Here is a 12,121-nt window from a genome sequence, read left to right on the forward strand (position 1 = left end):
TGTGTTAAAAACACTCTGTGTAAAAAACACGTCGTGTAAATAACACAATTGACATGTGTGTTATTTATGTTTATGTAAACTACAATTTTTAACACACATGTCAATAACTTTTTTTGAACTTGTTAACAACACAACACAATTGTGTTATTTATACGACGCGTTATTAACCCGACGTGTTTTTTACACAGCGTGTTTTTAACACAATGAGTTTTTGACATTTAAGTGAACAAATCTCGAGTCCAGTGTAAAAATACATTTATTTGAAATTTCTTTTCCGTAAAACGTTAAGGGGAAATCGGGGGTTCTTTTGCGTCTCGCAGAGACAATGAAACATCGAGGACACGGATAGTTAGCCTAGGACTTGCACATCTACATAGACGAAATGGAAATATTGTTTTGAATGCGTTGACGAGGACGAGGCTTCGCTGAGTGGTTCCCTAGAGATGCGAGCCGGATAGTCACTTGGCGGCGGCGGCGGCGTTCTTGGCCAGGGCGGCCTCCAGGTTCTTGGCCAGCGTGTCCATGAACTCGAACGTCTCCTGATAGTCCTTGCGCTCCACGGCGCTAATGCTGCCCTTGATGCAGATGGCCAGATCCTTGGTCATCGCGCCGCCCTCGATGGTGTCGATGCAGACCTGCTCGAGGGTCTCGGCGAACTGCTTCAGCGCCTCATTGTCGTCCAGCTTGGCGCGGTGCAGCAGGCCGCGGGTCCAGGCGAAGATCGAGGCAATCGGGTTGGTGGACGTCTCCTTGCCCTGCTGGTAGAAACGGAAGTGACGGGTCACAGTTCCGTGAGCAGCCTCAGCCTCCACAGTCTTTCCATCGGGACAGAGCAGCACGGAGGTCATCAGACCCAGCGAACCGTAGCCCTGGGCAACGGAATCGGACTGGACATCTCCATCGTAGTTCTTGCAGGCCCACACGAAGCCACCCTCGGACTTCATGGCATAGGCGACCATGTCGTCGATGAGGCGGTGCTCATACCAGATGCCCGCCGCCTCGTACTGCTTCTTGTACTCCTTGTTGTACAGGTCCTCGAAGATGTCCTTGAAGCGACCGTCGTACTTCTTCAGAATGGTGTTCTTGGTGCTCATGTACAGCGGCAGCTGGCGGTCCAAGGCGAACTTGAACGAGGCGTGGGCAAAGTCCACGATGGAGTCGTCTGTGTTGAACATTCCCAGGGCAACACCCGCACCCTTGAAGTCGTTGATTACCTCATCGATGACCTGGCCATCGGCACCCTTCCAGGTGAGGGTCAGCTTGCCGGGACCGGGAACCACATAGTCGACGGCCTTGTACTGATCGGCGTGGGCGTGACGGCCAATCACGATGGGCTTCTGCCAGCCGGTGACCAGGCGGGGCACATTCTTGCAGATGATGGCCTCGCGGAAGACGGTGCCGCCCAGAATGTTGCGGATGGTGCCGTTTGGCGACTTCCACATCTTCTTCAGCTTGAACTCCTCCACGCGCTTCTCGTCCGGCGTGATGGTGGCGCACTTAATGCCCACGTTGTACTTCTTGATGGCCTCGGCGCAGTCGATGGTCACCTGATCCTCGGTCTGGTCACGGTACTCGATGCCCAGATCGTAGGTGTGCAGCTCGATGTCCAGGAAGGGCAGGATCAGCTTGTTCTTGATCGAGTCCCAGATGATGCGGGTCATCTCGTCACCGAGGACATCCACCACGGGTCCGGCTGGGATCTTCTGGGCCATCTGTTCGGGAGAGCAGACCACGAATGAGTGCTTGAAGGTGGGCAGGGTGGGGTGATCTTATTAGCTATGTGAAAAATGGATTTGTGTCTGAGAAGCTGGCGTGTGGGGGCATTCACCTCGCTCACGGCGGCAATCCTCTGATTATCCATGGATATCTTGGGGGTACTCGGTTCCTAGACACAGGCGATAAAGGCGATACAGGCGAAACTTATGCATACAAATGTACAAATGATGATGATAGATTGACAGTCGGTCAGAGCAAAGTGAACTTTGATCTGGCTCAGATAGGGTGGGTCGATCTTTGTATATTTAAATAAGGGAGGAAATTTTGTCTTCACCTATTCCCTGATCTAATCATTTTATTCTCACCAGGTACCAAAATATAGCTACATATTTTGTCATATAATTAATTTAGAAGTTAGTCCCCATAGTCTTGTAAATCTTGTAAAATTTATAATAATACTAATATTTATGGTATAAAATTTAATATAAAAAAAATATTTTTCCTTAGTTCAGTTGAATTTGGTAAAATATGATTATTTTTTGATTAGAATTTTTTTGTAGGTGTGAATAAATTTATTAAATCATAATATATTGTTTTTCAATATTTTTTTTAGACTTAAAAATAAGTAACATTAAGCAAATAAAAAATAAAATAGGATTATATTTTGATTATAATTTTTTTTAGGTGTGAATAAATTTATGAAATTATAAAATTTTGTTTTTTAATAATTATTTTGGAATCAAAAATAAGTAACATTAAAACCAGGGTCTTAGGTTCATGTGCATATTAATCATAATAAATTAAAAAAAAATATAAACAAATAACTACTAATTTTGTGAACTTTGTCCAAAATATCGACCCACCCTATTCCGGATTTTGGAAAGCAGAGAGATCTAGAGCAGCAGAGGAGGAGGAGGAGGATACAAGGAGAACCTACCGCTGCGCTGACGGCGAAATTGGCCCGGAAAACGGCCTGGGTGAACTGCGGCTGCCGGCGGACCGACGTCATCATTGCGGCTGTGCGGCGCAGGGCAAACATTTTACAACTGGGTAATTATTATGAATGAACCGACTGGAAACGAGAGACGAAAGTGTTTGTCACCAATCTGGAGCAATACGACTGACACTGGAGCCCCGGGAAGACGAGAAATCTCCGGACAAAAAGCTGTAGGCGTCACCCGCGTCTAACTGTAACTGATAGCTGTAGAGTGCCGTTATTCACTGCAGTTTCGACTCAGACCGCGTATGTATAATCAAATTGTTGCGCAATCGGCGTAATCACAACGAGCTAAATGGCCGCGCTGATAAGATTTAGCCCGCGGACTTTGATAAGCTGCTCTCACAGCACTCGGCGCACTTAAAAGCCGTAGTTTTAATTAATAATGTAACAAGAGCGAAAACAATAAACACTCGGCGAACGCGTAAACATGTAATCGTTATCGCCGGCTGACTTGTCAATCGGTTTTGCATTGCGGGTGGCATCGCGCTCTCTCTTTCCCCCACTGCCAACTGTTGCTTCTATCAGCTGGCAAAAAACTTTTCCACTATTAGGGGCGAACCACTTTTATTTTAAGTTCAGGGCCGACTTGAAGAGATAATAATTCTACATACGTATGTATATAATAAAATAAAGCGCGTGGCACTCAAGAATATTTAATACTTCTTGTCATTTAAATTTTCCATCAGCTGGCAGTTCTTTGATATCGATAACGATACTCAGCAGTGATGGGTAATGACATGTCAGAGCTTAGATAATTTTTGAACTTGGGCGCCAATGTCTTTTATTGTTGCGAGGGAGGCTCGCTCTGATTATCTCGAAACGTCTACGTTTCTTATCTGCTCAGTCAATGCCGTTCACTTGTATAATACACTAACGATTGCGTGATTCTTTTTTTGGGTTTTCTTTTCAATTTTATTAACGTCAGAGTATAGCTTTTATAAAGAGCTATTTAAATCTCTACTTGTATCTTCCACAACCTAATTAGCATGCCGATGTGGCGCGATCGCTAAACACGCCATAAGCTTAGGACACGCCCACAATTAGGTGAAAAAGGGGGCTGGAGGCCGAAAAAACAATATTTATGCTTTCACCAAATGAATTTCACAAGCGGGTTTTCTGGCCCATCTGGCAGACTTCGAACACTGAGTACCATATCAAACTCTAACCCCTGATAAGATTTGGCATTGGTAAATAAACATGAAGTGACGGGGCGCAAAAGTTCTCTAGATTTAATCAATTTGGAATTTTCTCGTCTTCTAATTTAAGTTAGAGTGATTTAAGATACATTTTTTACTTGAATTTTACTTGAATATTTATACATAAAGCCTAGTTCTCACTTCAATCAAAAAGGCAACGAAACGAAAATTTCTATACAAAAATTTCGTGATCAAACATTTGTATGGAGATTTTCATTTCGTAGGCTTTTCGATTGAAGTGAGTACTAGGCATAAAGTTAAAGTTACATTTTGAATGCCAAAACAAGTATTAACCTTTGACCTTTGGACTTTGAGTAAAATTTTTTAATTAATATTAGGTATTACAATGGGTAAGGTGAAATTCTCACAAAAAAATTCAGAAGCTTATAAAAAATTAAATTAGAAAATGTGTTTAGCCAAACATTTTGAAATCTTTTAACCGTTTTTAAGTACCTTACATAAAAAAAATATTGGTAGTAACGACACTACCTCACGTAAGGGAAATAAAAATTAAAAAACTACGAAACTTGCACCTGCTTTAATTTTTCCAGTTATTTAACATCGTTCACCGTACCCTATAAATAGTTGTCAAAAATAAAGTTTTAACTTTAAGTTAGAAATTGTGATAAGCCGCATTTTAGCACAAATTTATTAGCTAGAAATTTTTGTATAATGTAAACATACATTTAAAAAAAATGAAATTTTGAATAAAATGTCCCGATAAGAAAGATAAAAATAACTGTTTTATCACATAAGTCCTAAAGAAATGCAAGCCCTCTTTTGGCTATCTGGAGATGTTCCCGAACAATCTATTCGTAGATATGCATAGTAATTGTATAGGTTTAATTAAAACTGTCGACACGAATTCAAGATTAAACTTTGGACAGCACCTGGAGAATCAGGTGGAAGAGAAATGCCTGTCGAATGGGCTACGTGTCTTTTGTCTCTGTCTCGCTGTGTATACCCCTCTCTTTCATCTCTTTTTTCCTCTTTATCATGTATCTCTCTTTCGAGGAGACAAACCGGTGCAAAGAAAAAACAAACACAGCGGCAGACAGATAAAATTGCATATAAAAACAGACCGGTGGGGAAAGTTCGGGTGTAAATAGGTTGGGCCAGGGGTTATGCATAAACTTAAACAACGCATATTTTTCGCATAAACAAGGCTCGAATTTTTGCAATTTACATATCGAAACCTAATTAAAAATCATCCATTTTTTATTTGCTCAGATAAATTGCAAGTCAGCGTTAAAAGTGCACTTAATACTCGGAGCAAAATGAGATAAAAGTGGGTGGGAGGCGTGACTTTAAAACCGCTTTATATAACCACCGAGTGATCCACTTACCTTTCAGAATATTTAAAATGCCGGATTTAGAATGTAAGAACACAGACTAGTGTATTTGCAGACCGAAAAATGGCGAACCACTCCCAACCAAACGCACCGAATAAATGATTTGAGGGGACAACAATATGTGGCCTGATGTGGGAGAGCTTCGAAAATTATCTTTATTTCGAATTCCGTAGATAAAAACATGTTTGGTCGACCAGCTGATTTTGAAAAGCTTCTTTCGAACTTTAGGGGGTATTTACACTAGCACTAAAAAATGCGAATTCAATAAAAAAAGCTAGAAGTATCTAAAAAATAATATTATGTTTAAAATTTTAAGTAACTGAATTTATTTATATGTACGTTTTTAGAACTCGGCAAATTAATATAAAAAGATGTCTAAAATATTCTAATTAAAAAAACGCCCAACAGAAATCTGTTGTCACAGTCAAATAAATCCGTAGCTGTTTTCGAAAAGCTTTTCTCGAACTTTAAGCTTTAGTTTTGAGTTTCGCGATGGTCAGCTTCGGATCGTACTAACGAACCGCCAAACTTGGAATTTAAACCCCCGGGGAGTTGGCTAGGTTGTAAGAGCAGCGTGAGACCGTCCGTTTGCTTTTATGGCGCTAAAAGAAAATCCATAAAATGTGCTCCAAAAGTGAAATGTTGGCCGAGCTCTTCAGCTGGCCTTAAATATGCAAATAAAAAAACTGCAATCCGGTGCCATGGCCGCTTTTAATGTGCGAAAGTGTGCTGCCATTAAGACCCGAATGCTACGTTCTTCCGTAGAGGTTGACCACCCGTGATCAGCTCCGCACAGGCAAATCAGGCAATATCTAATCAATAAATGTGAACAACATAGATGCCCTACATTCTCAAAACGACTGGCAGGAACAGTGGTAGAAACAGAGAAAAAAGATTTTAACTTAAGTTCCATTTAATATATAATCAGCCGCTAAAATTAATATGAATTTAAAAAATTAAACTAAGTTATATTGTATCTTAACGTTGTATTGGTTACTAAGTTACAAAAGATCTAAGTTTTAGGGTTTTGAATCCATTAAAATAAAAATATCTCATTTAAACAATTATTATTTAACCGAAAAAATATAATTTGAAATTTGAGAATGATTTTGTTTTTATTTGAACATACATTAGTTGTCGAAAAAAATTATAAAAAAAAAGGGTTAGAATGTCAAATTTTTTGTATTATTTATTATATTGTTACATTAAGCCAGAAAAATCGAAATGCTCATTAATATTTGAAGGCGATTATTCTAATACCTTAATATTATACATTTAGTTTTCCGTGCCCATTTACCCATCTTATCATCGTCCGGACCCGTTGAGCATTTTCATCCATCGCTAGATGGTTGGAAAACATCAAATGCGGCGACAACCGAACGAACACGCATGAAAATCACTCGATCTTGGGCCTATTATTTGACACAAACTGGCTAGAAAAACTCGTCTAATTGCGACGCTTTCTTTGCTTTTGCCGTGTGGCATTAGATAAGCGCCGCTTATGCTTATGTTATATAACCCCCAATTATAACGAGTCTTAATTTGTGCATGCCAATGCATTAAATAACATATTCGGATTCGGTCGGCCCGTCCTCTCAGGTAAAACAAACGCGTGCCGGCGAAAACCTCGGCTTAGACGTGTCGGCTTGGTTTCTGCCCTGCACCACTTCACTAGCCATTACCCATTAGCCATTAGCCATGTCAATGAACGTGAAATGGCCACTGGTTGCCACTTGGCCACTTGCTCTTGCCCAGGCACATCATTCACACATCGGATGGCAGATATGTGCGTGCCCGCACTGCCTTATTTGTTAGTTGGCATTGTTAAACTATTTCTTTTTTTTTGTTTCATTTTTTCCCTCGTTATGTAAACAGATGGCAGAAAATTAAACCCAAAACAGAAGCGTCAGGTTAACTACTTTTAATTTCAGCCAGCGGAATGTTAAGGAGAAAAGTAAAAGCCGCGCAGAAGCCGTCCTAAAATATTAGCTAAATATGCTTTCTGTCTCTCGTGTTTTGAAAGTGAGTAGCGAGCGCCCTCGAATGAAGACAATTTGCATAAACAAAACAACAAAATGTGGCAGATCTTGAAAGAGGTATAGGAAGAATGGTCGTAAATACCGGGCCGCATCACTCATCCGCCGGGTGAGTGGCTGGCATTCCTGGCTTTTCACTTGTTACCCATACGCCCCGTGGTGCGGTGCGAATTCCTGAAGAATTCCCCACTGCGATGCCGTGCACGTGCAGCGGATCTCGCTGTGATGTGATGGATTTTCGAACGCCTTTCGATCTTTCGATGCACGCCTGCAATAACAAATTACTTCCTGTCCACATTCCAAGTTCCAAGTGTTTGTTACCATTCTGGAGACGTGTGTGTAGCCAGGGCATCGGAATATTACTATTAATTATATTGAATGGAGAAAGTCAATTTCGTCAAACAAAACACAAAACCGAAACAGCAACAAAAAAAGCAGTCTAAAACGAAGCAACTCCTATGCTGAACAGCAGCAGCTTGTCTTTTGTGCGCCATTTCTAAAGACGATGTGTGGCTGTCAGTCAGTCAGTCAGTTGGTCAGTTAGTCAGTTAGCCAGGCCAGTTTCCATTTCAATGGAGCTAGCGATGGCAGCGTGCAGAATGTAAGACTCATTGGTATATTAAAGATTAAAAAAAATATTAACTTTTTAAATATTTTCAAGTCTTGAAGAGCATGGCGCCCGAGCAGGGACTATGTATCATCCCAATGAAGCTAGCAATGGTTTAGAATTTAGATTGAATTTATTTTAGCTTTTCGAATTACTAAGGTTTTAAATAATCCTAAGTTCTTAAATAAATCTGCAAACAAATATTAAAGTAAGCCGTTTTAAGTATTACGTGGCGCCCGAGCAGGGACCATGTATCTTCCCAGTTTTTAGCCCAGTTTTTTTTTGTAACTTCGTGTCAATTTCTCCAGGTCTCATCGCTCAACACTCCAAATACCCGAAGCGCTTTCAACTCACCTCTTATCTTTGTGGACCGGCAAAAGGGGGTGGGGCTGACCAAAGTTGATATCTTAATCGCATTGCCGATCTGGTATGGCACATATTTCATTTCTCGCCCAGCCCAGATGCAAATGTCTTTAACGAGTAGAATGCATGAAAAGGAAATCTCCGACTCACCTGCTCCATCTCTCTTTCTGGCCGTCTCTTCTTCGATCTTCTAGAAGGCTTTTTGATGTTATTTATCAAGCGCTCGTTTCATTATGTTTACAGTTATGTATCGGACTTTACTGCTTATGCAAATGTATGCTAAGTCGCTACGAAAATAGCCAGATTTGAGCCCACCATTGACGATGTGGGCTACTGAGGCAGAGACAGATACTTTGGCTTCTTCTTCGTCGACATCGGCATCTTCGGCGGCATCATTGACTTCCCATCGATTTGATTGGTTTTTAATTTGACTGCCTGTCCAATTCAGACGGCGGAGCATTGTTCATCAGTCCATCAGGTGAAAGGCGTTAGCGTTGTCAACTAGGAAACCTTGCCAATAACTTGCAGTGCTGGCAAATGGCTTTCAAAGCAAATGCAACGCTTGTAAACCAGTGCAAGTTAATTGAGAAAGCCTCAAAGATTTTCATACCTTTGAATCAATATTATAATTGATGAATAAAAAAATGTGTAAGCCCATGAACATTTAGATTAATTTTACGATGTAAAATAATATTTTATGTTATTTAACATTTATAGATTTTTATAAAATTATTTTGATATTCATAAGGCTATAAAAGTTCATTGATAAATAAAAATATATTTCCAAGCCCTGGAAAATGAAAATTAGAGCGAGAAGAGTTTTTATATATAACTTTTTTGACTCTGAACTATTTTAGGTTAACAAAATTTGTTCTTAATTTTCTTTAAATTTTGCAATAATTTGATTATTTTTTATTTATAGATTTTAATGCAAATATTATACTTTTCGCAAGGGTATGCGAAATCATTCAAAATCGAAAGCAAAGACAAACCATTTGTTTTTCCCATTTCGCCACCGAGCTTGCCAATGAAGTGCAGCCAACTAGCAATGCTGCATACCAATTGTCCACTGGGTCAATGTATCGGCCAGGCCCAAAGACATCCACAGAGGCCCATGGAGTCCAAGGGCCAAGATCAGACCTACGGCTTGGTAACCACCAGTCTTACCTCGCTCCATCGCCATGTGAGAAATCATTAATGCGCTCTCGAACCGGCGATCTTGGATGGCTTTCGGAGCGGCTTTCACATGGTTAGAGCCAGACATGGACTGCGTCTATTGTTGTGTCAGCTAAATATGGCCAATAGCCAAATATTAATTCATGTGTTCCATCTGGTTGTATGCAAATTTCCACCGGCTCGAAAGTAATTGAAGCTGCAGCGGAAATGTTGAAAGCGATTCGGGTTCTGGGCAGGGGAATGGAATTGGGATTGGGATTGCCTTTGCGATTGGAGAATGGCCCAAAGGCAGGACAATGAGCAGGAGACAGGCAGCATTGGAACTCTTGATTACGTGGAGATACATACGTCTGCCTTCCGTTAAGAAATGCATATATTTATCAAGATATTTTAAAGATTACTTCTTGATTTAATTTAATTTAATTTGAGATTATTTTCAAAAATATTTATTGAAACCAAAAAACTGGCAATATTTATACCCGTTACTCGTAGAGTAAAAGGGTATACTAGATTCGTGCAAAAGTATGTAACAGCTAGAAGGAAGCGTTTCCGACCCCATAAAGTATATATATTCTTGATCAGGATCACTAGCCGAGTCGATCTAGCCATGTCCGTCTGTCCGTCTGTCTGTCCGTCTGTCTGTCTGTCTGTCTGTCTGTCTGTCTGTCTGTCTGTCTGTCTGTCTGTATGAACGCTGAGATCTCAGAAACTACAAAAGCTAGAAGGTTGAGATTTCCCACACATATCCTTTGGCTTCCTACGCAGCGCAAGTTTATTTTAGCCGAGCGCCACGCCCCCTCTAACGCCCACAATCGCCCACAAACGATTTTAAAATGGGTCCTGCGCCCACATCTTTAAAAATTTCCGAGAAGTATAAATGCAATTTTGTTGTGTATATTTATACCTATCGAAATGTAGAAGACATTTTTCAAATCGGACCATTCATTAAAAAGTTATACGATTTATAAATTGTCAACATATATCTATCTCCCTCGCACTCCCTTTAGCTGAGTTACGATTATTAGTCGGTACACCAACCAGACACAGCGTTCGCACTCCCTTTAGCGGAGTGACGGGTATTAGATAGTCGGGACACCAACCCGACTATAGCGTTCTCTCTTGTTTTTTATTTAATTAAGACATTTTTGTTTTTGCCAACTTCCGTTTTCTAACATTTTTCTTTACAGCAGAAAAGTTTAAACAAATTTAGCTATCAATCTAAGAACCTTGATTACAGGAAAAGACTTTTAGCTTCTTTTTTTTCTACATACATTTTATTTTTAGCTCACCGGTTGTATAATTATTTTCCCATTTCTTTTGTTAATGAAAGAAGCCCTCTTTTCGTGGAATATTATAAAAATAAATTTCTGTCAGGTCGTTTCTGGTTTTTGGCGTCTTAGCCATATGCCAAATGCCAAATTCATTGCGGCCATGACAGGCCTGAAGTTTTGCTTAAACCCTTCACGGCATTGGGATCTCTGTCTGCGGGATGACTTGTACTTTGGAGGGTGAAAATCAAACTGAAAAGAAATTTAATTATACATCGTAGGACAGCGCAAATAGTTCCACATTGTCTATCTCGCCTATCTATCTTTTTTTGGTTATAGACTCACTCAACGCTTCTTCCGCCTCCATTCGAGATCTGTCATTTTGTCGTCGAAAGTAAAATTTCCAATTGATTTTTGTGTTTTGCGCGATGTTTTACACGCTTTTCGTTTCCAGCGTTATTCAGCCCGGCAATAGTTGAGCATCATGGCAAGGAGAAATGACACCAAAAGCATCTAAGGGAGCACTAAAAAAAAAATAAATTATAATGATTTTTAAAAAAAATCATATTTATGTCATATATTTTATCATATATATATATATCATATATTTAAATAATTTTTAGTTAACAATGATATATTATTTAAAATTAGTGTAGGGAATCTCCGATTCTTTTCTTAAGAACTAAATCATTGTATCGATCATACATTTTTTTCCAGTGCCTTCAGACAGGCAGCACTTTCTTCGTTTTGCGCTAAAACGCTTACGCAGCATGAGATCTTCCACGGATTTTATTTTTTGGGAAGAGATATTGCCCACGAGTGCTGGAGGGCAGGCCTTCTATCTTGGATCCGTGCAGTTTTGAAAGCATCATCGTTGTTTTGCGAGGAAGGAACAGTGGTACCGTGGAACCGGGCAACCTTCGCTTTCGAGGCACTTTTCTCGCCGCAAAAAAGATGCCAAACTTCCCATTCAAATGTCCAAAGTAATCATTACAGTTTTCAGCTGGGGGACAGTAATGATGTGCTAATGATGCCCCCTCAACGTGGCCGGCAATTAATCTTTTCCAGTAGAGCAGATCACAGCATTCGTATTCACATTCGCATTCGCTCATTCATGCACGTTGCGCGTTTTATTAATTGATAGCGAAATTATTCGAAATTGAATGTGCTGTCTTTAGGCACTTTCACTTGCTTCCCGCTTTTTCTGCCGAGAAGAGGAGGAAGTTTCATAGATGCTGAGTGCAAATGGTGGGCTTACTTGATTTGACTTGTGAATGAGAGGGAAGTCTACTTACTTATGAAAAAACAAAAGTATTTTATGATTTGATCCATTAAATAGGATCTAGATAGATATAAATAATTTCTGTTATTTGTATAATTTTTTCAGAATCAAAATACTTAACTTGG

At 40.0% G+C, this 12,121-nt stretch overlaps 1 protein-coding gene across 4 annotated transcripts; it reads right to left on the minus strand.

The window, feature by feature from the left end:
- Window positions 1–238: 238 nt before the first annotated feature.
- Idh (isocitrate dehydrogenase [NADP] cytoplasmic) lies at window positions 239–5,417 on the minus strand. Of its 4 annotated transcripts, none has more exons than XM_017150964.3 (4): window positions 5,259–5,347; window positions 2,654–2,788; window positions 1,829–1,885; window positions 239–1,742 (listed from the first exon to the last, which is right to left on the minus strand). In XM_017150964.3, the coding sequence occupies exons 2-4, from the start codon at window positions 2,753–2,755 to the stop codon at window positions 459–461; spliced, it is 1,443 nt and encodes a 480-aa protein (XP_017006453.2). In that variant the 5' UTR covers window positions 2,756–2,788; window positions 5,259–5,347; the 3' UTR covers window positions 239–458. The 4 variants fall into 4 exon arrangements, with proteins under 4 accessions (XP_017006453.2, XP_070070851.1, XP_070070852.1 ...); XM_070214750.1 differs by having other exon boundaries at window positions 239–1,712; window positions 5,259–5,346; XM_070214751.1 differs by lacking the exon at window positions 1,829–1,885 and having other exon boundaries at window positions 239–1,712; window positions 5,259–5,345.
- Between the last annotated feature and the right edge of the window lie 6,704 nt (window positions 5,418–12,121).

Source organism: Drosophila takahashii, chromosome 3L (assembly GCF_030179915.1).
Source record: "Drosophila takahashii strain IR98-3 E-12201 chromosome 3L, DtakHiC1v2, whole genome shotgun sequence".
Lineage (NCBI taxonomy): Eukaryota > Metazoa > Arthropoda > Insecta > Diptera > Drosophilidae > Drosophila > Drosophila takahashii.